Genomic DNA, 25494 nt, shown 5'->3' on the forward strand with positions numbered 1-25494 from the left:
GTGGTCGAGAAGAAGAATAGCCTTCCATTGCGCGCGCACTCCGCCTCATGCTAGGCCGACGGTGAGAAAGAAAACTTTTTGACGTGCCATCTGCGCGTGCAGATATATGGACCTGAGATCCGGATGAGAGAAGAGCTTCTGTTTGTCATGGACACGAACCGTCTACTTGCGACGGCCCTTGGCAGGCACCGTGGTCCAGCCCTCGGGGTCCTGAGCGGGAGCGGCCTCAGACTCGCTAGCAGCGGCCGGGGAAGGAGGAACATCTTGAGCACCAGCAGCGGGAGCAGACCCGTTGGCCCGAGGAGGACGGCCCTCAAAGCTCCTGGGCGCACCGCCACGGGGAGCACCACCACGACCCCGAGTGCCGTCACCACGGCCGCGAGGGACATAACCACCACCCCGCGCAGGACGGGGCTGGTCGCCGGACGACCTCCAGCTTCCACTGCCAGCAGCTCTTGACTTGGGAGCCTCGGCATCCTCCTTTGGTCTGACGGGAATCTTTTGTGTCTCACTCTCCACCTTCTCCTCTGCCTTGACCTCTGCAGCGGCGGCGGCGGCGGCGTCTTTCTCAGCAGCCTTTTCCTCGGCCTCCTTGGCGTCGGCAGCAGCCTTCTCCTCGGCTTCCTTTGCGGCAGCCTCCTTGGCCAGCCGGCGCTCTTCCTTGGCCTTCTCCTCAGCCTCCTTTTGCTCCTTGGCGGTTTGTTCGCGCTTCTCGGCAATCTCCTTCTCCTTGGCGGCGGTATCAATGGGGCGAGCGGCGCCGAAGGGGCTGGCCTTGGCATCACCGCCGGCAGAGCTAGAGGCGTCGGCCGGAGCCTCAGTGACTGTTCGCTTCTGGAGATTCAGACGCGGGCGGGCAGCAGGCGCTGCTGACTCCGGACCACCCGGAGACATAGGGGCTTGGCTTCCATCCCGAGAGCCGCTGGCGGATGTTTGGTCAGGCTTCATGTTGCTGCGCCATTGGTTGTCCATCTCGGCAGCTGTGGGGGCACGTTCGGGACGTTCAGGGCGCTCAGCACGCTCGGGACGCTCACGGAACTCGCGAGCAGGAGGTCGTGATCCGTCCGACCTTCCCTCGCCCCAAGTGGCGGTACGGTTGTTACGGAAGGATTCTCCGCGGTCTGAGCCCCTAGGCCGGCTGTTGTCGCGGGAGTCATCACCAGCTTCCGGGGTGATGGCAGGAGAAAGCGGGCCCTTGCGCTCCCAGTTGCCAAAATCACGGCTTCTGCCCTCGTCGCTGGGGCCGTCTCTGGGGGGTCCACGGCGTTCACCGAAGTCGTTCATGCGGCGGTCGTTGCCACGGCCGGGGATGTCGGCCAAAGGTCCCTTGCGCTCCCAGGAGCCAAGATCGCGCGCCGACGGTCCGTCACGGAACTCACCTCCCTTGGCTGCAGTGGAGTCAGTATCACTCTACTCAGGAAACAAAATGTACAACACCGGGACTTACGAGGATCGGCGATCCGAACTCTGATGTTGCGGCCTTGGAACTGCTCGCCGTCGAGGTCGAGAGCCTTCTTCAGGCCCTCAACATCGGCAAACTCGGCATAGGCGAAGCCCTTTGGGCGGTTCTCGATTCTGTCCTCGATGATGCGCACGCTAGTGATAGCACAGTCGGCGAAGAAATCGGTGACAGCCTCCTGCGTGGCCTCGTAGGAGAGGTTGCCCAGGTGAGCAGTGTAAGGAGGCCTTGTGGGAAGCTCGGTAGGGAAAGAGTCACGAGGAGCGTAGGCACCAGCACCTGTAGGCACACATTCGTCAGTTGGCCTGCTTCGAACGAGAAACTACGTTCTGAAAGGCACTTACCACGGTCACCAAAGCCGCCGCCACCGCCGTAGCTCGAATAGCCAGTGCGACGCTCGTGGGTCGGAGCGGGAAGAGGTTGGGAGCCTACAGTATTGTTAGTAGACGACTCGGGTTTCATGCTTAGGGAAGATGGCTTACCATAAGACTCCTCGACCTCATCAGCCCAAGAGCCTCCAAACTCTGCGGTCCGTCAGTTCACTTTGTCTTGATCGGAAGCGGACGCGGCATTGCCGTGTGTACGACGGAGTGGGTGCGAAGATGTGCTGCTACGCCACCTGCGGTCCAACACCGAACCTCGGGGCGAAATTGTCGCAAAAGAGTCGAGCCGGGGAACTCACTGTCTTCGTTCAGGAAAGCTCCGAGGGAGAGGGTCTGCGTCTGCTGCTTCTTCTTGGGCGCTAGCGAGGGTCATTATTAGCACAGTTGTCGCCCAGAGCAAGCGATTAACCTCGCGCGGGTTAGGGGAACGTGCTCACCCATGATTGCGGTGTTGAGTACGCAGGCACTACGAGATGTGATGCCCTGCGTGTGCTTCGGAAGTGTCTCTTGGAACAAGGCGAGAATGCTAACAGCGCACGACGGATCAGTAAATTGCCGGCCAGGAATTCGTGCAGGGAAGTCGTCGACGGCGGGTGCTGGACGGAAGGCGCAGGACGGCGATGCGAAGGGAGAAGCGGCAGGCGGGGACGTATGTATGCGCCTCGAGAATGTGCCTCGCTTGAGGGCCCATGGCGAAGCAGCACATGGCGGGGGAGGCGCTGCCGCTGCAAGTTCGTGCGTCGTGGGTTGTCGCTGCTGTTGAAGGCGAGACGTGCCCGGCCTGCCTCTAGACTTGAGCGCCTGCGGACGGAGCGTTCCCGCGCGGCCACTGCTGCCGCCGAGTTGTCACGATGATGCATGTGCGGCTTCGCTCGTCGACTCGCCGGCGCCGTGTTGTTGTTGTTGTTGGTGTCGGCTCTCTTGTACTGAGGGGCCGCCTGCCGTCCTGGCCAAAAGTCGCTGATGGGGTCGCCGCGGCCGCCGCGACATGAAGGGAGGGCATTGCAGCGACTCACCTCGAGGGGATCAAGCGTTCTCTGCGAGTCTTGTTCGGGGATGTGGTTTGCGATGCAGAAGGCTGGAGTGGGAGGTCGCAGAGGGGGGCAAGGCCAGGCCAAAAAAAATCGGCTCGTCGTTGGGACAGGATGCAGTCGAGCGGTACATGCAGTAGTACACCACGGGAGTTGGTCGATCGAGGCAGGCAGGTCACCACCACGTCTTGGACAATCACAGTCACACGTGCACCGGCCCAATGGTTCACTCTGGGCAGCACAAGGGCTCGTACTCTTCATCACCACCCGTCTCTCCGTCCATCCAGCCATATTTCGACACTCGCGGGCCACAGCACCGGGCGGCACTCGTCCTGGGGCTGCTCGCGGGCGGTTTCCATGGTACCTCGTCCGTCCAGGGAGCCGTCTCCGTTTCATCCCTCGCTCCTTGTGTGCGCGCGCCACTCACTACCTTGCAGCCCACCCGCGGGTGAATACCTGGCCGCAGTGGTGGTTCCTCCGACCGACCAACCCCTTTGCCCGCGCGGCCCAGAATATGGACTGGTGCGCATGTATTTTTTTTTTTAGTGCTGCACCAGTCCCGTCCCCCATGTCCATTATGTCTCGCCGTACCGAGGGGCTCAGGTCAGGGTGCGCTAGCTTGGTGGGGGCGTGTCGCATCGATAGCGATTACGTAACCCTTGCAATCCCAACTCTCCAGCACCGTCTTCCCACTGGGCATCGTAGCTTACCCGGCACGCAACCACTTGGTCAGTCAGTCAGTTACGCCGAGGGTCGACTTATATCTTCCTCACGCCGTGATATTCTGACATAATCATAAGACGAGGCTCCCACTTCCGAGCCGGCTGCTTAAACAATGTCCGGTGTGATTCGTATTTCGGTCTAGTCAATCAGTTTCCAAGGCTGTTTTCATAAAGAGTTGTTAACATTGGAACCATCCAATCCACTCACGTCACCCACGATCGCACGCACAACTACGGCATCCCCAGCTCTGGCATTCATCGAGCAGCAGCCTCCCTCACCAGGCAGTCGAGTCCAGGATTTGCAATTCCTACAGGCAGGCAACTAAGAGCTGCGGCCCTTCATACTCACAGTCAGCATGACCGACCGCACATCATCACAGCCAAGGCCAATGCCGACATGGCCAGAACTCTCCAGCATCGGCGCAAAGTCATTACAGTCCGGAGCCATGGCAGGTACATATCTCTCCCTCAAGCTTGCGCATACCCAGATCCCAGAACATCTTCCACTGACATGAGAACTTGCTCACACAGGCACATTTGGGGCAGTCAGTGGCGCAGCCGTCGGCATCATCCGGTCATCACCTGTAACCATGTTCGCCGCGATCACCGGCATCCAATGGTTCTCCTTGGCCTTTAGCTACGTCGGTGAGTCACTTCATGCTAAGGATGGAACAAATGTCGGGCACTGAATAGAAGCTAAGATGTTCACTCAGGTTCTCGCGAACTGCTCTACCACGCCTGGAACGGCGAGGAGAACCTCAGCAAGACGGAAAAAGTCTTGGCCAGCGGCGTAGCAGGTGGTGTGGCGGGAATGTCTGGCGCTCTTCTCCGTATGTGACTTTTATTCTTATACCTCCTGCCTCTTCCCCTTTCCCCCCTCCCTTGTCCTCGCCAAGACTAGAGGCCGGCCATGCATCGACAAAATCCTTTTCTCGTTGCAAAGTCATCTATTATCTCTAACCCGAACAAAAAAAAACAGGCAGCAGGAGAAACATCCTCCCCGGCATCCTCGTCTTCTCCGTCCTCGGCGCCGGGAGCACGCTGATAGCGCAACAGATCGGTTCGTCCCCTTCCGCTGCCACGTCGGCCGAGCAGCAGCAGCAGCAACGGAAAAGGGACGACCCGCGGGCAGGAGGCGGAGGCGGCATCTTGAGCTGGAAGTACAGCCCCATGACGCGCCTCTCGGACCGCGAGTACGCGGACCGCCTGGAGGAGCGGCTGCTGCGCGTCGATGCCGAGATTGCCATCATCGACGAGACCATCGCCGGCCTTAGGGGTGGTGGCGGGAATGCTGCGGGCCCTGCGCCAGAGGGGAAGAAGAAGAACGACAGCGGGAAGACAACATCCAGGTAAGACGGGGGGGATCCCGCAGCCAGGAAAGTGTGAGCTCATGCTGGGTAATCGGTCGAGTTGTTTAAAGGGCCCGTCCGCATTGAGAGTCCGAAAGAGAACTTGTGTGTTGGAATAGCAAACGGGACGACGGGGTGTAGGATCATGTAGTGTACTCTTATTCTTTGCATGAGGAAAGCGTTTGTGGAGTTTCTGTACAATTCTTGGCATCATCAATAACAAGATTTATCTATCTCGTGCACTACAACAAGACATGGCTGCATATAGGTGCGCTATCATACTTGATATCGGTAATAGGGATACTGAGACGGGCCATGGGCTAAACAACTCATGCAGGAGGTGCGTTGTATCACCATCTCGTCCTTGAACAACAATGGCACATCTGGTTTCATTCCGATCAATCAGCCCCTCCCGTGAGCGGGAAAGGGGAAATTCGATAAGGGAATACCCAAAAGTGACGGGGTATGGCCATTGAAATAAGCTGTGGCTGCTCTCTCTTGTCCCAAACTATATACCTACGATCACTGCCCACATCCAAAACACCTGGCGGATTGACCCCCCCACACCCCAACTCTCGCGGAAAAGAAGTTACGACCCTCACAACAGTAAAGAGAGAGAAAAGAGCCAAACGCACTCGCTTCATTCCTTCTTGATGAGGCTGTCAAACAGGGGCTTCATGGCGTACGCGCTCTTCTTGGGATACCGCTTCTGGTTGTCCTCGTAGTCGACGTAGGTGCAGCCGAAGCGCGTCTCGTAGCCCTCTGCCCACTCAAAGTTGTCCATGAGGGACCAGCCCATGTAGCCGCGGACGTCGCAGCCGTCCTCGGCTACGGCGGCCGCGAGGGCGTGCGCGTAGTCGTGGAAGTACTTTACGCGGAAGTCGTCCTCGAGGATCTGCTCGCGGGTGAGGTCGTTCTCGCCCTTGATGCTGGTGCCGTTCTCGGTCACGTAGATGGGCGGGTAGCCGTACCGCTTGCTCAGCCAGTTGATCAGGTTCCGGAACCCCTGCGGGTTGGGGTTCAGCCAGAACGACTGCGTCTCCGGGCCGATCGACTCGCCGGCCTTGTTGGTCTTGCTCGTCGTTAGGTCGCCGGCGTGGTCCTCGGGCGGAGGGTTGCCGTCGCCGTGCTTGACGTAGTCGGCAGTGTAGTGGTTCATGCCGTAGAAGTCGTTGGAGCCCTTGACCAGCGCCGCCTCCTCGGCTGTGAACTCGGGCAGCCGGTCGCCGAGCTGCTTCCGCATAGAGTCCGGGTACTTGCCAAAGTAGACCGGGTCGGCAAACCAGGCAATCGAGAACTCAATCTTGCGCTCCGCGGCCTCGACGTCGCGCGGGTCCTCAGGGTCCCAAGGGTAGGTGGCGTCACCGTTCAGGGTGATGCCGATGACACCCTTGTCTGTGGGCTTGAACTCGTCGCGGTAGACCTTGACGGCCCTGCCGTGGGCGACGAGGAGGTTGTGGCCGACGATCCAGGGCTCGCGGGACGAGTCGCCCACGGGAGACTTGGTGCGGTCCGAGGTGTGGCCCGGGGCGAACTGGCCGAAGCTGTAGGCGAGGACGGAGCTGCAGAATGGCTCGTTGAAGGTGATCCAGTACTTGCACTTTGGGATCGCCTTGAAGACGACGCGGGCATAGTTCTCAAAGTCGAGAGGGAACTCTTCCCGGTTCAGCAGGCCGCCGTATCTCTTGTCGAGCTCGTCAGGCAGATCCCAGTGGTATAGGGTGATCATGGGTGTGATGCCGGCGTCGAGGAGATCATCGACGAACTTGACGTAGTGATCAAGACCGGCCTGGTTGACGGGGTCATTGCGTCCGCCGAGAGGGATGATGCGGGACCACGACAGAGAGAAGCGGTAGGCCTGGGCACCGACCTCCTTGAGCAGAGCAATGTCCTCTGCCGTCCTGTTGTACGAGTCGCACGCTACCTCGCCCGAGGCTCCGTGGGCAATCTTGCCGGGGATGGCACAGAAGGTGTCCCAGATGGAAGGGGCACGGCCATCTTGATCGATGGCACCCTCGATCTGATATCTGTGGTTGCGGTGTAAGTGGCCATGTTGCATGTAAATTGCTGGGAGCTTGAGAGCGGATAGTGAGAACGCCAAGCCAGCGCTGGAAGACTTACGATGCGGTGGCAAAGCCCCAGAGGAAGTCTGGCCGCAGAGACATGTTGTCTGGCGTCCGAGAACACTTCTCCCAACGACGATACTAGCCGCGTTCCTGCGACGAGAGTTGGCTCGCGAGCAGTCGGGTGTGTGCTTGCTCACGTGAGAGGACTGGCAATTTCTCCCAATCAGCCAGAGCAGAGAGCGAGGTCCACCAGGCGTCCAGCTGAAGCTGACAGGTGGGTGGAACTAGGGTGCCGCGTAGTAGAGAGAGTATATTATCCCAAGACGACCAGGTGGCCCGACGACGTGTAAGAGCTGTTGCGGCAGTGATTGTGATCGAGAGGCTCAGGACGGTCCACCTTTGGGAGCTCTTGTGCGGTGAGGAGCCGTCGCGTTCTTATACCGGCAAGATAGATCAGCCCATGGTGACGGGAAGCAGCCACGGTGCTTGGTGCCAGCAGTGCGGTCTGCTGAGCTGGTCGAGACAAGCTCCGCCGTGCGCTCCGCCAGGCAGGGCATCGAGTGCCTTTCCCAAACGTGCCTCATTCGGACCGTCACGGCCGAAGCCCGCAAAGAGAGACGAGGTGTAGGAGCAGTGCACGAGGCCGGTTGGCCCGACGGCGGCGTGCGGGCAAGGGTCCCCCTCCACCCCTTTGCTCCCCATCGAGCAGCAGCGGGGTAGCCAGGGCAGGCTCCAAGACGGTCTCTGTTGGGGGGTCCTCGTAGCGGGTCACAGGCGGTCCTGGGGGGCAGGTGAGCGGGACAGGCACCGCATGGGGGCCCCTCGCGGGGGGCGCCCTCGGCCACAGCGCCAGCACCAGATCGCCCACCGGCCCGTCTTGCCGGCCTCGACCCTCGTGGGCGGTCGCCGCGAGCCAATCCACCCGCCCAAAGACTGGGGAGCCTGCCAGCTAAGGTTGGCCCCGCAGGGATCATGGCCTGCGCGCTCTCCACGATAAGTGCTCGTCCCCTCTGCTGCTGCACTGCTGCTCTGTAACTCGAATAGAGTGCCAGTCCCATCTTGTGCAGCGCCAAATTACTCCGTCGTCAGAAAACTTCCGCGAGTCTGCTGCCACCATTCCACCTGCACGCCATCACCACCTCTGATCGCACATGCCTTCCTTACTCAACACCTTGGACTAGTGGAGGTCGCTTTCCAGCTGCTGGCCCTCGTCTCTCGGTCAGCGGCTCTGCCGTGCATGTCCTGCATGAGGCTAATCCGCCAGCCACGAACGATCATGACCTATTCGCCCGTCCTTTGAGCTCCTGGCCAATGGGACGTGCTCCCGGCTCCCATGCCATCCTCCCTGGATAAGCTTCGGGAGAACCTGGTGCTGCCTCGGCAGGATGACACGGCATGGGCTTGGGGTCATGAAACATCTGTTAATATCCCGTTCTGTTATTGCCTGTAGATCACGGATCCAGCACCTCCTCCGTCACACATGCAGCAAGTGATGCGAACTTGACCAAGGTCGACGCCATCTTTGTTGGTACAGTATCTAAACAGCCCGTGTCACACATATCCCGTGGCCCCCGTCCAGTCAGCAACCACCCACACGGGCCTGTCTCGTCTGCTTTGCGCCTTCTGTAACCTGACTTCACATAGGCGAGAAGGCTAGGGAAGCCGGCCGCCCTTCTCGATACACAAAATGACATCGCTGCGGACAGCTGGTACGATACGCAAGTCGGAAGTACATGCCGACATCCGGCGGCAGCGTCTGCTCATTGACACGCCGAATTGCTAGCAGTCCTGAGAGTTCGTCTTGGCAGGGACCTCTGCTAGGCGGATACGCCCCTAGGCCATGACTCGACAAGTTGGCAACACCTCGCTCACGCAACTCGACGCGAGGCTGCGGATTCGGCCATCGTGTAATCAGCTTCGGCACGTTTCCTCTTACTGGCACTGGCGCTGGATTCTTCTGACATGTCGGCATCTTCGTCGTTGTGTCCTCCTTCGGTCCATTCGGTGACTTCCCATTCTACGCGGACTCGGCCATTGTCATGCTCATGGAACCCTATTCTAGTCTGGACACTGCCGAGTGTGCTGCCTGCGAGCATGTTGTCGAACCAGGGAATACCGGTAAAGTCTCTGAGGATCGTGGTTGGTGCTGCTGTAGGATAGGCACGGCCCACAGCCACTAGCGACTCCTTGCCCTGCTCAGCAGTGTCTGTTACTACTGGAATAAGACCCATCTCTTCCAGGTCGTGCAAGTCATCTGTCAGTAGGCTCCCCAGCGTCAAACGAATATAGTCGGCTTCCCGTCTGGGCGATTCGGACCAGTAGGAGAGCGGCGTGCCGCAAAAGCCGCAGAAGTGCCGATGAGCATGCTGCTCGGCTGGGTGCGAGTACACGCGGCGGATACCAGACCGTGTCTCGTCTGGGAAGAATGGGAAGGTGCGGCTATGATACCACGATAGTGGGACTCGGATGAAAGCAGACAGCGGCGAGGCGGAAGCAATACCTGGTGAGAGATGTCAGGCAAGCGATCTGGTAATACCCTGTTTGAGCTACTTACGATGGCCTGGGCTGCTGTCGAACAGGACTTGGGCAGATTCCACGGAATCCTTGGGGATCTGTATGACGTACTGATTCCTCCCGCAGAAGCAGCTGCCACGAAGGAGTTGTTGAGAGCCCATGATGTGGACAGTCAGTCAAGACTGGTGGTTGTAGGCGTCGATAGACGTTCTGTCGTCGAGAGTTCTCTGGCTGGATAGCGTATAACTCAGAGGGTGCTGTGAAAACGGTTCGGTGCAGAGCTCACCACAGGTAGGCCTTGTCCTCGTGATATTGACGTCGTAGTAGTTATTAGATGCTTCTCGATGTTTCTGGAGGCAGACAAGGGCCGGGGTGTGGATGGAGTGGCGATCGTCAGGCAGCGAGTGGCATGCGGGCGGTTGTGTCGGAAGGCGCGCGTCATAGCTGGTGGGGCAGCAGAGCTTCAAAGTTCGGGGTTGGCCGTCTCCAAGCAGTGAGGCTGGCGATGCCGGGTACTTGCAATCTTTTGGGGGCATGGCTGTTTATGGTTTTCGACTTTACATCGTCTTCTCTGCGTCCTCGACCTCCGTGATCTGCTGTCCCCAATCTCAAGATCCTTCTCTTTGGTGGTGGTCGTCGTTCCACTGCATCTGTAATACACCTCCATGCCGTCCTATGGTGACGGGGTATAGCTTCAGGAACGGGGCTGGTTGTCCCAGGCTTGTTTTCTGAAGCCCTTGGAAGTCTTGAATGAACGGGAGAGATGGACTGCAGCGGATGACATCTTTATACGTTTCCTGCTTCTGCACGGCCCTTTTCCGGAATCCTTGGATGTCCTGAACCATCTACGTCCACAACTGGTGGGTCTCCATCCGCTGTCTCAACATCAGAAGCTGCCTTTGACTCCTTCTCCAACCAATTCTTGAAGAAAATGGTAAAGAATTGAGCGACGAATACCTGCTCCACCGTGTATAGCAGTACTGGGACCTGGATAGCCGAGATGGTGAAGTCGTCCATCTGTGACCACATCGCGGCAATCAGCGGGATGCCCAAGCTCGTCGTCTTTGCGGCACCACAGAAGCACACTGCGATAGTTTGATCCCGCGGCATTCTCTTCACTGTGAACCCTCTTCTGATGGCTGGTGGAAGCTTCGATCCCAGCTTCGAGTCGGCAACATGGATGTTGACATGCTTGACTGCCCAAAGCGGAGGGTTGGCGATATAAAAGCACAGCGCCGTAAAGAAGAGGTACTCGGCAATGTTGACGAAGACGTTGAAGACAACGGATGACGTCGGCAAAGCATAAAGCGAGCCGGTTTGAAATGCCCCTGAAAATGTCGTCCTAGTCCCGGCCAAGTCAGTCAGCCAACAATCTGCAACAACCGAACGGAACAGGATCGGCTTACCATGCAACCATAATCAGCAGCACCGAGCAAAACTGTGCCAAATAGAATGTGCTTAACACCCACAGGACCTTTCGAGGCCAGAGCCACCGAAGAACCTGACCTGCGACGAGAGGAAGGAGAACAGCCAGTCCCAGCTGCATCATAACTGCCTTGTACATGGGGCCAAGGTTGTTTGGTGGTGCTGGCTGATACGAAGCAAATTCTGGCTCCGTGGGGATGAAGCCGTAAATGAGCCAGGGGCTGAGGATCGACCCGAGAACATTGCCTATAACCACTTCTATGATTGCAGCAGCCTCGTCGCCACCAGAGTTTCTCGTCATCACGACATTTGAAGCAATGGTGGTAGGGATACACCCAGCAACGACCATGCCCACGATGATGCTTGCGTCTATGGTGCCGTTCCTCACAGCGCCTGCGGCGATTATTATATGTATAATCGCTGTTGATATGGTAAGCCTCCCGGAGGGATCACTGCAGGGAGGTTCCACATGAATACTCACCAAGTTGGATTAGGGGAATGAGAGCCATGTTGATGCCTTGCACCACTATATGCAGCCGCCAATTCGTCACATGCTCCCTCAACTTCTCCGGAGACAGTTGCATGCCGTTGATGAAGAAGATGAGGCCGATGCCGGCGTAGAGTACTGAATACTCAGAGCGTATTATGCCGCCACGAGCAGCAACATCTTTTCGGCACAGCAACTCGTCAGCAATATCCGTCGCCGACCTGCAGAAACAGGGAACCGTTAAAAACTGCTGCAAGTTCACATACGAGGAAACAGGTAGCCCAGAAGACACCCCAGGCCAAACCCGAAAATGAGCCAGTTGCGCACGCAAAAGGCCCAGGTCGCCTTGACCGGCGTCAACATCTTTATTCCTTTCCGACCAGGCTGCTCTGAGCCATCACTCGGACTGGTTTGCGACATGTCTGACCGGGCATGCTGATATGTGATCGGATCAAATCGATCGCCTTGTCGTCGCCCACAGGACCTCGATTATCCTGGAGTGGCGAATTGCGAGCTATGATCGGCGGAAGTTATAGCGCCGATGCCGTCCTTTCGCCCACACCTTTGCCCGATGCCGACGCTATAGCCACCACAATCGGTGGCAGTGGACAAATGTGAAGAAACAAGTCTGACCAAGGATGAAGTTGAAACTTGAAAGACAGCTTCATGAACAGACTGGGGGTCATGGCTGGATTGGCGGTGCCGGGCCCGACTTATTCCCGCGAGATGGTGCAATTGTGCACGGAGGTCAGAGACCCCTGCACCGCTCCCGGCAACGGCGCCGAACTCGCAACGCTTATCCGGCTCGGCGGATCCGCCGATGGGTGCTGATGGCCGCCAACCCATTTTCTTTTCTGAACGACAGTCAACTATCCAAATTTTCATCAACACTTGGGTCATGCATGATACGAAGTACGCAGCCCTACGTCGGCCTCCGGATTCATAGTGAATAGTGTGAGCTCTTGCAGGTATTTTACCGCTTTTTACGTGTACTAGCAGTGTGTCGTTTATAAGTGCACCAAGCCAAGTTCTAGCCGCGTAGAAACGAGGCACGAGTATCATCGACTAGTCTGTCTTCGTGGCTGGCATGAGGTTATCACAACACTTCTCGTGTGTTCGAGGCTGTATGAACCATACCTGACAACTATTCGCGAGCCAGGTTGGTCGTAATACTGGTTACAGAGTATGCTGAAGGACACACGACATCCAGGGATTCGCTTTGTGTTAAAAGCAATATGTTTCATGCACTACATTATGGAGTGCGACCTCTTCCGTGAAGGCAAGACAAGCTTCGATGTAGCGCTCGCGGTCGACACTATCTTACCTGAGACCACCTAGCGTGGACCAACAGAGGTGGTTTGATAGCCTTCGACGATAACCGGGCTCTGGCACAACTGTTCCAACCATGGCTGGATGCGCCGTGCCCAACATACTTGCGGAGAGAGAACAATATCGATACTGTACTCCACAAGGACGGACGCAAATACTCTGACACCTTCGAGACCATCAAGACAGGGCATCCGAGGCGCTTCCTCAGCTACATGCCGTACAACGACTACCACGGGCCATCATACCCTGGTGAAAGGGCTGCCGCTGAGACTGTGTTCGAATATAGCATCGCAACAGTCACATTTACTCGATCTATCACGGACGAGGGTATCCCTGCGCCACATCCTTAGTTCGTTTGGGTGTAGCTCGGCTTCTCATTGTATCGTCTTGTTCAGATTCCCCGGTGGCTGACGCGAATTCTGTCCATGTTCAGGATCTGCGGCACATCTTGCGAGTGGGGGCTAGGCCAGATTCGTGTCACAGCAGGCCACTGTGTCGGGAGATGACCTTGAGCAGACCCCAGGTACCTAGGTATGGGTGAGGGCATGGCAGTTGCTGCATTGCAAATGGGTTGTGTGCTAAGCAGCAGTAATAGGGTAGAAATGTTTTGGCTGCCCAGAAGCAGGAGTCAAGAACGGAGTTGGACAGCTACGTACCCTCCCAAAGAACAATGGAGAGAAAGAGGGTTGGCGGCGGCTCGCACGTGCAAGTTCCAGCAACTTGGCACTCCCATGTCGCAAGTGAACTACCCGGCAGTCTCAAGCTGCTGAGGGAGCACAGACACGATCCAGCACCATCATGCGGTCATGGACCCATGAAACTCCGGAGGCTCAAATTAATAAAAACACGTCGACTACGGCTGGTGATTCGCTTCACTTACCATTTACCACTCAAAGGTTGTGTGCTCTCTAGCGGACTCTGACTGGTCGTTGCTTGGGCGGAACAATGAAGGACATTGAGGCGGCCCATCCATGGTGGGGCGGGCTAGCTCAAGGTCTTTGAAGGCGTCGTCGTCGTCAACTGTGAACTGCTGCCCCTCGATGACCCTGACCAAGCTCTTCCGATTGATTTTAAGCCGCACGGGCGTGTGCCAAGCAGGGCGCGCATCGTTGACAAGATCGCGGGCATCAGATGGACGCCAACAGCCTTGCGGGATAGAGTTTGTGTGTGCAGGCAGGCTGCCATCAGGCAAGTGGGATGACAAGTACCTGGCCACTCTGAGTAGCTGCTGCAGGTACATCCCTGAATGAATTGACACCTGAATGTCGGAAGGCGCTGGGCAGCTGCAGGCCGTGGAGGCAGCTCATGCTCATCTCGCGGCGGGGATCCACCAGCCAGCACCTTGCACGGCTGCTGCCCTGGCTGGCTGTTTGCCTCGCGAGTGCTGCTGCTGCTGCTGCTGCTCCAGAGCCGCCCCGTCTCGAGCGAGCAGGCAAGCAAGCAGTCCCATCCTCTCGCCCATTGCATCACCCAGCAAACCCCCCCTCGACATCGCATATTGACACTGTCACCACTCGCCTGCACCAACACACACATCCACACACAACACAGCACATACGCACCCGGCACACGCGATCTCGTCGGCCTGCGAGCATCCCGCCTGCCATTCTCCCCCCAGCCTGCGTCTCGCCCGCGTGCCTGCCACCCCTCGCGACCCCTCGCCCTGGCAACCAACCTTTTGCCCGCCATCTTCGACAAGCTGCTCCCGCCCAACACTGACCCGCGCGCCCGCACCCCTCGTTCGCCATGGCTGACGCGCCAAATGCGAACGACGAGCTCTACCCCATTGCCGTCCTCATAGACGAGCTCAAGGTAAGGCTCCCTGATGGCACCATTGCCCGCCTCTCGCTTGCACACCACGTCTCGTGCTTCGAGCAGCGCCCCACCGCCGTTCAGCTCGTCGTCGCCAACGCCCCCAAGCCCAGCTATCCTCTGACAGAAACTAACGATGCTTCCATCAGCACGACGATGTCCTTCTCCGCCTGAATGCCATCCACCGCCTTGGCACGATTGCCCTCGCCCTCGGTCCTGAGCGGACCCGCGAGGAGCTCATTCCTTTTCTCGACGGTTAGCACACCCCTGGCCAGCACAGAGCCGATACTTGCGTCTCGTGAGCACGTTCTAACCGCGTCGAGGAATGTACAGAGTCCGTCGAGGACGAGGACGAGGTCCTTGTGGCATTGAGCGAGGAGCTTGGCTCCTTCATCGAATACGTCGGTGGCCCAGAATGGGGACACGTTCTCCTTTCTCCCCTCGAGAACCTCGCCGCTATCGAGGAGCCTGTTGTGCGAGACAAGGTCCGTTTTCCTCTATTGCCATATCGCTGTATCTCTGCCTGACTGTCTTGCTGACGTCTGCCCTTGAATAGGCCGTCGAATCGCTCAACAAGATCTGCGATGCGCTCTCCGCGCAACAGGTCGAGGAATACTTCATTCCTCTGACCGTCAGACTCTCCAAGGCCGACTGGTTCACCTCCAAGGTATCAGGCTGTGGCCTCTATACTGCTCCTTACAAGAAAGTCAGCCCCCCGTTCCAGGAACAGCTCCGTCAGCAGTTCGGAATCCTGGTCCACGATGACACCCCCATGGTGCGGAGACAGGCCGCCACGCACATGGCCAAGTTCGTCAAGGAGATGCCCGCCGCCGTTGTCATTGATGAGATGATACCCCTTTTCCAGCACCTTGTCCAAGACGACCAAGACAGCGTGCGGTTATTGACAGTCGAAATTCTTATTGCCATTGCCGAAGTCGTCCCCAAGGAGCAACAAGCCAGCCATGGTGTCCTTCTCACATCTCTGCGCAACCTGATAGAAGACAAGAGCTGGAGGGTTCGCTACATGATTGCAGACCGGTTTGAGAAGGTAAGACGAAAAGGCGATCCAGGGTCTGGCTTTGTGTACTATGCTAATGCACTCTCCAGATTGCCAAAGCTGTGGATGAGGAGGTTGTCTCCAGGGATCTGGTTCCTTCTTTCGTCAAGCTGCTCAAGGATAACGAGGCTGAGGTTCGCACCGCAATCTCTGGCCAGATTCCGGGATTCTGCAACCTCGTCGACCGGACCACACTTCTCAACGATATCATGAGCACCATCGAAGACCTTGTATCCGACACTTCCCAGCACGTCCGCGCCGCACTTGGCACCCAGATCAGCGGACTGGCCCCGATTCTTGGCAAGCAAGAGTACGTTAAGATCCTCTGAGGGGCAGTGCTTCCCGTCCATTTGGCTGTGCTGACAATCATCTACCAGGACCATTGACCACCTTTTGCCAATGTTCCTGCAAATGCTCAAGGACGAGTTTCCGGAGGTCCGCCTTCACATCATTTCAAAACTGGAGCTTGTTAACCAAGGTTAGTCTTGCCCCCAAACTAGCAAGCGCGGAGAATATACTGACGCGCTGGAACAGTGATCGGTATCGAGCTCTTGTCACAGTCTCTGCTTCCTGCCATCGTTCAACTCGCAGAGGACAAGCAGTGGCGCGTCAGACTGGCCATCATCGAGTATATTCCGTTGTTGGCGAGCCAGCTCGGTGTGAAGTTCTTTGACGAGAAGCTGAGCGGTCTTTGCATGGGTTGGCTCGGCGACACGGTTTTCTCCATCAGAGAGGCCGCCACACACAATCTCAAGAAGCTCACCGAGGTCTTTGGCGTCGAGTGGGCTAGCGAGGCGATACTGCCGAAGGTCATGGCCATGGGTGCCCATCCAAACTACCTCTACAGGATGACCACTTGCTTCGCCATCTCTGTAAGTGCCTTCTCCCTCAATCCTTACGTCGAGATGGAGAATGCTAATGCTGTGCAGACACTCTCCTCGGTTGTCAGCCTCGACGTTATTGGACAGGATATCCTCCCGATGCTGGAGAAGCTGGTTGACGACGACATCCCAAACATCCGCTTCAACGTCGCCAAGACGATTGCCCAGCTGATTGATGTGCTAAAGCGGCTGCCAGACGAGGGCACAATCTACTCTCTCGAGAAGGCTGGACAGACAGATCTGACACCTTCGCCGAAGTCGACACAGCTGATTCAGGAGCGCATATTGCCGTCCCTGGAGAAGCTGCAGAAAGACGAGGACGTTGACGTTCGGTACTTCGCCACAACTGCTGCGGCCAGGATCTCTGGCGCCGACCCGGAGCCGATGAACACTTCTCCTTAGTGCAAGCTGGATACCAAACGAATACGAGCGTACTGAATCCCTCGAGTGAAGACTACGCACACCTGTGTTGCACAATCGTTGAACGCTATGTGACCGCGAACATTGTGCTCGGCATGAACATCGTCGCTCTAGACCGATACCCAGACGAAATCGAAGAGGAAAAGAGTTTATCGAGCAATGCCACCTGCACTGCAAGTCACCGACCACCAAATGGGAGTGAAAGGGCGAGCATCAGTGGTGCTGTGTCACGATGATGCGCAAGCGAGAAATGTGCTTACGGCAGCGGAACACTGTTAAACCTCATTACCGATGACTGATTTCGCAAACCAGATCCAGCGACACAGAAAAGAAGACATAGGTATACCAAGCCAATAGACACCAAGATGACCACTGCTGGTATTTGTAGTGCTGAAGAAGTGAAACACAATGTTTGCAATACCGTGAGACTAGCAGAAACCACACCAAGGGAGCTCGACGTTTTGGCACTCGTGTCATTATCATCTGGACGTCTCTTTTCTACCTCCTCATCTTGGCGAAGCACAACGTGCTGATAGTCTGTCCCTTGACTCCACCAAAGCTGAAGGTCGGATATTGGACCTTGCCAACCTGTCTGAAGCGCCACTGTTGGTCCTGCTGCTGCTGGTCGCTGTCATAGTCGCCCTCAAACCACCGCGACAGTTCGTCCTCGGTCCAGTTGCAGCTCGTGATGAGGAAAAGGCCTCCCTCGCGGACCAAGGGCAGGACGGCAGCCTTGTAACCCTCGTTGGGCCGCCGCGTGCCTGCTTCTTGTGTTGTCGAGGAGGAGGAGGAGGAGTACAGCGATATGGCGTCAAAGGTACCCTTGTCGAGGATCACATCCCAGCCCTGCTCCTCTTGCGGGTTCGTTTTATTTGTTGTTGTTGTTGTTGAAGGTTCCGAGGTCGTGAAAATCGCGCTGGGGAGTAATGTCTCGGGCCGGCCGTTGAGAATGTCATACTCGCGGAACTCGACCCCCTCTGCTCCTCCACCATCTTCACCCTCACCCTCACCCTCGCCGTCGTCCTCGCCGTCTCGTTCCTCCCGCTGACGACGACGACGAGACCGCGCGATCTGCTTGGCAAACTCTACGCTCTTGGGTGAGTAGTCCACGCCGAGCATCTTGCCCTGCCAGCCCGCGTCGCGGAGGCCAAACAGTAGACTACCGTTGCCCGTGCCGAGGTCGAGAAACGTCGTCCTGCTCTGGTATAGGCGGGGCAGTCGCGAACGTGCTTCCTGCTCCTCCTCCTCTTCTTCTTCTCCCTCACCGTCGTCGGAGTCGCTGCCGCTGTCGCTGCCGGCAAAGTCCGGGTCGAGCTTGTTCAGGAACGCAATCATCTTGGCCTCGGCGTCGCTGTCGTCGAACCAGACCGTGCCCTTGTCGTCTGGGTCGTGCGCGTGGTTGGATATCTCGTTGACGTACAGGTTGTCCCAGCTGTTTTTTTGGTTTCCACCCCCGAAAGTTAGCGTGAAGCCGCGTACGGTCAGTCAGAGGGTTTCCTCGATGCTCTTTTTTTCCCCATTTGAAACGAACGAGTAGAATTCCATAGACGTAGAACTGCGAGAGAGAAAGGGAAATGCGAGGACAGAAAAAAAAGGAAACAAACGCCAAGCAACTTGGGGAGAGGGGGAACAAACGTACTACTCCTTCGTCCCCAGCTCCGAGGGCTCCAAGTGAGCTGGCTTCTCCTGCTGTTGGTCCGCCATGATTCCGCCTTCGTCCCTCGTCCTAGTCGTGGTGTCTTGAAAAATAAAAGAGGCAAAACCCCTTCTGGTCGCCGACCGGAGGCTGTCGCGGGGTGTTGTGGTGGTGGTGGTGGTCGTCGTTGTCGGTTCCTGAATCGAATGATTGGTTTCCTATCTCCTGCCAATGACGACAGGCTGGATCTATCCGTTTTTGACTGGGCTGAAACCGTGGTAGATTGAGTTCGACGGGTTTTGTGCCGTGATTCGCCGGGCTTGTTACTTTGCGCGTGCGTAAGAGATTGGAATTACACTTTTGATCTCTTTCTGCACGCAGTCGTGGTTCGTCTGGGAACTCGGGGTAGCTCTCTGAAAGCGATCACATGCGCCGCCTGCTCCAAAAAAAAGGTCTGGGGCAGCAGCAATGGGAGGAGGATCCTCTGCGAACCGAGCGGATGTTGCTGGCCCTCAGGCTTGAAAAAGATCTTGGATAGCCCTGCCAGGCAATCCCACCGTCTCAATAGCTGCCTATCTCAATGTCTCGCAGCACGACCGTATTTTGGAATTCCAGAGGCTCTTTCGGTTTCGTTCAGATTCATGCCTACATGATTTGGACCTGAGCTGTACTGTGAATGCAAACCCCAAGAAGCCCAGCTTGGACCCCTCCAACAATTCCATGGCGGGGTTCTGCGGAGACCTGCCCCGAAGTCGCTGCCACACGCACAGCAGGCAGCACATGCTGCAGACCCGCCACGAACCTTGGAAGAGCTCAAAGCATCGACAAGCTGCAACTCTCAAGCAACAAGCAAGTCCTTCTTTTCCTGGGTCACTCTCTTCCTCGTCGCTGCAACATGAACACCCATATGCCATGTACGGTAGTCGTAGTAGAACTCTGTCAACTTTTCTCCATTGCTCATCTCGACGTGTCACTTCGGTTTCCACGCTCGCCTCCAGAGAGCATTCCCTGCAACCTATATTCCCAGCATGCACGGTTCTGTTACGGTGCTCATGTTGTTGTCCACCTGACCGCCAAGACCGTGCTTGGCGCAGCTCAATCAAGAGCCGGCTTTTCGCTTGCAAGCACACAAAGGTATCATCATGAAGCTCATCATTAGTCATTCTCGGCCCCTGGCGTCTCCTACAGTGCCCACACGGGTGCCTTGACCAGCACTTGTCGCCCTCGTACTTCCACGGCCACCGAGCCGGCAAAACGTATCTTGCCAACCTTCTCCGTGGTGGGGGCAGCTACAGCGACGACAGTAGTTGGTCAGCACTCGCAATCATGAAATCTGCCAATAATGTTTCATAGACTCACCGCCAGTCTTTGGTTTGCCGGCCTTGGTCGCTTTCTCATCTTCACTCTCATCGTCTTCGTCGGTAATGTCAGTCAGTGGCGGCAGCGCTCCCTTCTCTGGCTCCATAATCTCGGGGCGTATCGGATCTCCTGGCAGTGGGTAAATGATGGCAATGTCTCGGCTTTCCAGAGGCAGATTGGCAGCGAGGCCTATTGCCAGCTCGACAATCATCGAAGCACTTCCGTCCACTCCCGCTGGGGCCGGTTCTACCAGATACTGCAGGAGCGAAGCAGTGAGGTTGGTGGTCACCATCCTGGTGAACTCGGCCCGCGCCTCTTGGCTCTCACTCGAGTTCAGCATGTGCTGAAGTCCCTCAAGCGTGGCCATGCGCCAGTTGACCACCTTTGATGTCAGCGCATCAAACTCCTCTTGGCTATTCATGGTATACGAGAATTGTCTGATGTTGCGTTCAATCGACTTGAGGTGATGGCTGAGTTGCGGGTCGAGCGCAGGATGGAAGCACTTGTTGAACACCTCGTCCACGAGCCACTTTGCGATGACGGCGCGGCCAACTGCAGTCATTTCTTGCTTGCCAGTTTTCAGACCGTCCGGTGTCACGAAACTCTCGATCCATGGTGGTAAAGAGCGCCAGTCCTTCCGAATGTTGAAGGAGAGATTGTTGATTGCGCCGTTGAGTCGATTGAACCTTGTCGAATATTCGTTGTCATCAAGCGCTGTCCGGGACTGAGACATCCGCTGGTTCGCAACTGCGTTCTGGAGCAGTTCAATTTGCGCAGTCATTTGCTCAATTTGGGCTTTGCCATCGAAGTAGAGCCTCTTGACATTCTTGTACTTGGTCACTATTCAGACAGTCAGCCTCTGCAGCTTACACGATCTCAGAACAGGTCTGCGTTGCACTTACATAGATCCTTGTAGTTCTTCTCGACCTCGGCCTCGCGCTCCGTGGCAGGAGGCTGAGGGCTGTTGCGACCACCTTCTTGTCCCGCGCCATCAAACTGCCTCTCGGCCACAGTGGCGGCTCTGAATGCGGGCGTGGCAGGATTGGCAGGGCCCGGCGTAGGAGGCAGAGGATTCATGTTGTTCATGCTCGGAGCTTGGTTGTGTCTATAGCCTGGCGGCGGCCCCCCTGGGCCGTCTGCTCCTCCGCGCATTTGCGCATCAGCTTCGCCGGATCTTCGTGCAGGTCCTGTTCCGCCAGCAGGAGGCGGAGGAGGCATGTTTTGTATCTGTTGGCTGGACGGGGAGGTCTGCTCAGAGTTTACAGTCTGGTATTCTGACTGTGACGTCTTCAAGGCGGAGGGGATCTGTATTGACTGCTGAGTAGCAGGATATTCAGAGTCCGGGGTGGGAGAGTCATGCGAAAGCTGCGAAATTGTGTCTGCGTTGTTGATGGTGTGCGAGCTCGCGGTGCTGAGATGGCCTGCGTAGAGATTGCCCCGATTTGGTGTGCTGTACGGTGCGGGTGGAGGCACGAGCTGATATTGGTGGCTTGGGTTGCCCGGCTCGTTTGCTCCCTGGTTGTACGGCGGCTGGTCCTGTTCCGTCTGACTCTGCTGCTGGGTAAACAGCTGCTGCTTCTGCTGCGGGGTGAGGCTATCTTGTCCGCTGTACGGGGAGCTCTCAGAGTCAGGCTGAATGTGTCTGACCGCGTTGAGCTGTGGAGTATGCGGGTAGCTCTGCGAGTTCGGATCTTGACTCGGTCGACTCTCACTATAGGTCTCGTCTACCTCGCCAACACCATGCAGTGGAGAGGGCTGTCCGTGGGATTGCCAACCAGAAGGCGGCTGTGGTGGCTGCGACTGATAATGCTGCTGCTGCTGTTGGGCTTGCTGCTGGTCCAGGGAAACCTGCGAGGGGTTGTTGTTCCTTAGCGATAGAGGGATGCCCACACTGGACCGCTTGGAGTGCTTGCGACTAATACCCGACGACTCCTCGCTCGCTTGCAGGTTATGACTGTCCTTAGACGAGGACCCCTTGATGAAGCTCCGAATAAGACCGCGAGCAGAACGCTTCTGTGTTTCGGGAGGCGGCGCAGCCTGAATCGGTCCTGAGGGTTGACGCTGGGTGACTATGGGTGAGGAGATGGTGTGGGGCTGCGATAGGTCTTCAGCCGAATTGGTGTTGAAGGGCGGCTGCGTCTGCAGAGGTGGGATGTGCTGCTGTGGGTAGCGTGCCGATTGTGACCGAGACACGAAATCGGAATTGCCCTGGGTGTCCAACTGCACACCCCCACGAACTTGCTGCTGTTGCTGCTGCTGTTGTTGCAGCTGAGATGGAGGAGAGAGTGGTGGTTGTGAGCCGTAAGGTTGCGCACCAAAGGAGGTGCTGGCGGTGGCTTGGTTGAGGGGCACAGGAGGAGGATTCTGGGGTAGGTTTGGGTTGCTGCTAGCAAAGACCAAGGAACCTGGGCGGCCTTGGTAGCCACCGTCAGATTGCTGCTGGAGCAGGTGCGGAGGGACTTGCTGCTGAGGCTGCCTTTTCTGGAGCTTTCCTGTGGACTGCTGGCTCAGGGGCTGAGGAGGGAAAGTAGCGTCGCCCTGCTGCTGCTGCTGCTGTTGTTGAGGATGTGGTTGCTGTTGCAGCTGATGTTGGAGCTGGAGCTGCTGAGAATAGAGGTCGCTGGGACTGGGATCCGGAGCTGATGAGGCTGAGGGGGGGTTGCTGCTATTGCTGATGGCGCTAGGAGGCGGGCCCGGCGGTGGGCCGATGTCAGACACCGCAGGGCTGCCACCTGTTCCCACTGTCGACCCAGGCTGCGAGGCGAGGGGTGGTGGCTGTTGAAGCTGCTGGTGCGGGTGAGGAGGTGGTGGCAGAGGATGATCGGGGCCACCCACCTGCTGCTGTTTCTGCTGCTGCTGCTGCTGGGCCTGTAGCTGCTGCTGATGCTGGAGATGCTGCTGAGCTTGCTGCTGCTGCTGGATCTGCTGCTGGGCCTGCTGGTCTACCAGATTGTGCTGCGAGCGGTTGCCATGACGCCCAAACAGGCTGCGGCCAGGCATAGCTTGGTTCGAGGTCCCCTCGGGGCCAGAAGCTCGCTCGTTGCGCTCAGGGGCCGCAGCGCAAAGGCGCAGCAGACCGTAGAAGGACAGATGCCGTAGGCGAGGTTGCGCGGGCGGCAAATGAAGCAAAGTGTCAGCAAGCAGGAACGAGCCAGAGCTCAGGCGAATGGGAGCGTGCGCGCGCGCAGCGCAGAGACGTGGGCGAGCGAGGGCAATCGGCGACGGAAGTTGGGCAAGGGCCCCTCGGACAGCAAGCGTCTGGTCCAGATGGCGGCCGTGGATGAAGCTGTGACAGCGACTGCTGCTGCTGCTGCTTGCGGCGGTTTCGAGATGCTGGGACCTGCTCCGAGCGGGAGATTGCCTCAAAGGTATACTCAAGAGTGCCGCTCGCTCACGGCACCGTGGCTGGAGCTACGGCGTGAGCTGTGGTTGGTGATGACAGAGAGGATCCCTCCCCCAACACGCCGCCGCCGCCGTCTGGCCGCCTGCTGCAGCCGTGGTGCGCTTGCAGGGGAGGCCCCGAGGGGGCAGTGCAGTGCAGTGCTCTGCAGCGCGCTGTCACTATCCCCGATCCCGCCGGCTGCTGCAAGCAAGCCCTGGCGGGTTTTCGGTCTAACGAGACACGGTTGAGAGCCGGCACGGGAGGGATTTCCCCGGGCAATCAAGCTTGGAGAGACGGCTATTCTTTTGGACACATCTTGATTTCCAAGGGTGAGGATGGTTAAGGAGGCTGCACCTCCTGTGCTTTGCTCAGCAGGAGGGGCAGGAGGAGAACAAGGACTCGAGAGGAAGGCGCAACGCACGGGCGGGCTGTAAGTCAGCCAGCCAGCCAGCCTGGAGGGTGTATGCGTGTGTGTGTGTCCTGACACCTGTAGGACCACGACGTGCTGTAAACCTGCCGGCAACCAGGACTAAATCTTTAGCGCTGGAGATCAGCTTCCATTTCGACCAGGCCAGGCTTTTCAACAACTGCAAAGCATGCAACTGACGAATACAAGCATGGGCCGGAGGCATGCAGGCACAAAAGGAGAGCCCTTGCCCAAGCACTGGGTACGTATGTTTCCATTCACAGCTCAGAGCTCCCACCAATGATCCCAGCAAAGCCTGGAAACTCTAACTCGACATCGGCTGCAAACCTTCTGACCGCCCTGTGGCTCTCCGTTGTTGGACAGAAACGCCCATGGCTAAAGGCACAAGACCTTCGCAAGAGGGCCCGCCAACGCGAGGATCAACCACGGCCCCAGCAGCTCACGACCTCGAAACCCTCTGCCTGTCTCTGCTGATCGGCTCAAAATCTTACACACAAAGTTCCCACATGCCTCCCAGAGACCCCGCCTTTCGCTGACGTGACATGGGTCCAAGTCCTCTTCGCAAGGGTCGTGTCCAAGGCAGGCGAGCATCGGAATTAACCAGCCTTGTCTGCCGCTCGGTAGCAGCAACCTGCAGCAGCACCACGAGCCTGCTTTGCAAGACCAACCGTCCAGACAAAGTAATCCAAGCCATGCGTCTCTTGAGTCACACTTTCACATGCTCATTGGTGCAATGACGGTGGTGGCACTGGACCCTGTACGGTCAAGGTACGCATGAACCGCTTGCCCAGCCGACCGCACCAAGGAAGCAAAACCAAGGCCATGTCGACCCCACCCCGCAGCGAATGCTATTATTAGCCCCGACTATTGGTTGTGAGGTGGGGTGTTGGCGAATCACGACTCACAGCAACGTCCCGCAATCTTGGACCCTCATCTCAAATTTGGGGGCTTCGTGCCCCTGACTCTGTTTCTTGCCTGCAACAGTATGATGTCAAACCAAGATGGCTGCAATCCAGCTCCACTACGCTGCAATCCTCATGCCATCAGGAGTCTCTCTTTCTGCCCACACAGTGGGGACCCCTTGTCTCGGTGCCGGTTGCTCACAACATCGGAGGCCACGTTCAGCTCGGAGCCGGCGCCAATGAACTCAACGGGCGAGAGCCCTCGAGTCAGCTCCGATGAAGACAAGTCCGGGGCCGAACAGGCTTCATGGCTTGGTCACACCTGTTAGAAAGGTAGTTGCCGTTGCTGAGTTACAATGATGGGTCTGTACAGGGTCCAAAATAGCATTTACGAGGGCTTGGCACGCGCCTCGCTTCTGCGTGAGGTAATTTTAGTGGCGACTTCTTGGCAATCCCTGAGAATGAGAATGGCATGTTCGCATGCGGGGACACGACCTTAACATGTTGGCGGGCAGCGTACGGCAGCCAATTTTTACGCCATAATCTCTAGACTGGATTGGTATTGGATCGCCTTGAGAATATTCGACGGCTACCAAGCCGGCGACGACCAAAAGCTACAGCAAGGGCCAATGGAATCCGAGGTCATTGTAACATTGCAGAAGGTTGTTATTGAGATATTGCAGTCATGCGGAAGCTCATTTGCCTTCAAATTCGCCTTTCGACTTGAAATGATCTCGCCATAAAGTTGTGGGTGCTATGATGGTGTATTGCATGATACTCTGGTCGGTATGGAGCAGTCAATCCAGCTCAGGTTCTCAACTAATTAGTTTGAGCTTCTCACCTTCCACGCGTA

The 25494-nt window shown here is 57.3% G+C and overlaps 8 protein-coding genes across 8 annotated transcripts; 2 read left to right on the forward strand and 6 right to left on the reverse strand.

Moving 5' to 3' along the window:
• Positions 1-162: 162 nt before the first annotated feature.
• Positions 163-2533, reverse strand: B0I36DRAFT_359463 (uncharacterized protein; the record flags this gene model as incomplete). The annotated part of the gene is made up of 7 exons (XM_046158129.1): positions 163-1388; positions 1448-1738; positions 1804-1887; positions 1942-1983; positions 2142-2201; positions 2280-2368; positions 2445-2533. The coding sequence occupies 7 exons, from the start codon at positions 2531-2533 to the stop codon at positions 163-165; spliced, it is 1881 nt and encodes a 626-aa protein (XP_046016944.1).
• A 1418-nt stretch (positions 2534-3951) lies between these two features.
• Positions 3952-4948, forward strand: B0I36DRAFT_359464 (uncharacterized protein; the record flags this gene model as incomplete). Its single annotated transcript, XM_046158130.1, has 4 exons — positions 3952-4048; positions 4127-4240; positions 4309-4425; positions 4575-4948. The coding sequence occupies 4 exons, from the start codon at positions 3952-3954 to the stop codon at positions 4946-4948; spliced, it is 702 nt and encodes a 233-aa protein (XP_046016945.1).
• Positions 4949-5584: 636 nt separating this feature from the next.
• On the reverse strand, positions 5585-7109 carry B0I36DRAFT_237349 (family 1 glycosyl hydrolase; the record flags this gene model as incomplete). The annotated part of the gene is made up of 2 exons (XM_046149529.1): positions 5585-6971; positions 7066-7109. 2 exons carry the CDS (start codon positions 7107-7109, stop codon positions 5585-5587), a joined length of 1431 nt encoding a protein of 476 aa, XP_046016946.1.
• Positions 7110-8878: 1769 nt separating this feature from the next.
• On the reverse strand, positions 8879-9685 carry B0I36DRAFT_359466 (uncharacterized protein; the record flags this gene model as incomplete). The annotated part of the gene is made up of 2 exons (XM_046158131.1): positions 8879-9510; positions 9565-9685. The coding sequence occupies 2 exons, from the start codon at positions 9683-9685 to the stop codon at positions 8879-8881; spliced, it is 753 nt and encodes a 250-aa protein (XP_046016947.1).
• Positions 9686-10310: 625 nt separating this feature from the next.
• B0I36DRAFT_359467 (putative sodium bile acid cotransporter) lies at positions 10311-11799 on the reverse strand (the record flags this gene model as incomplete). Its single annotated transcript, XM_046158132.1, has 4 exons — positions 10311-10866; positions 10931-11369; positions 11431-11616; positions 11703-11799. 4 exons carry the CDS (start codon positions 11797-11799, stop codon positions 10311-10313), a joined length of 1278 nt encoding a protein of 425 aa, XP_046016948.1.
• Positions 11800-14511: 2712 nt separating this feature from the next.
• On the forward strand, positions 14512-16917 carry B0I36DRAFT_236365 (armadillo-type protein; the record flags this gene model as incomplete). The annotated part of the gene is made up of 8 exons (XM_046149461.1): positions 14512-14577; positions 14727-14832; positions 14911-15062; positions 15134-15625; positions 15685-15944; positions 16012-16112; positions 16169-16506; positions 16564-16917. The coding sequence occupies 8 exons, from the start codon at positions 14512-14514 to the stop codon at positions 16915-16917; spliced, it is 1869 nt and encodes a 622-aa protein (XP_046016949.1).
• A 516-nt stretch (positions 16918-17433) lies between these two features.
• B0I36DRAFT_359469 (uncharacterized protein) lies at positions 17434-18639 on the reverse strand (the record flags this gene model as incomplete). The annotated part of the gene is made up of 2 exons (XM_046158133.1): positions 17434-18367; positions 18575-18639. 2 exons carry the CDS (start codon positions 18637-18639, stop codon positions 17434-17436), a joined length of 999 nt encoding a protein of 332 aa, XP_046016950.1.
• A 1114-nt stretch (positions 18640-19753) lies between these two features.
• B0I36DRAFT_359470 (uncharacterized protein) lies at positions 19754-22930 on the reverse strand (the record flags this gene model as incomplete). The annotated part of the gene is made up of 3 exons (XM_046158134.1): positions 19754-19860; positions 19931-20770; positions 20833-22930. 3 exons carry the CDS (start codon positions 22928-22930, stop codon positions 19754-19756), a joined length of 3045 nt encoding a protein of 1014 aa, XP_046016951.1.
• Between the last annotated feature and the right edge of the window lie 2564 nt (positions 22931-25494).

This window comes from Microdochium trichocladiopsis (genome assembly GCF_020744255.1).
Source record: "Microdochium trichocladiopsis strain MPI-CAGE-CH-0230 chromosome Unknown B0I36scaffold_2, whole genome shotgun sequence".
Lineage (NCBI taxonomy): Eukaryota > Fungi > Ascomycota > Sordariomycetes > Xylariales > Microdochiaceae > Microdochium > Microdochium trichocladiopsis.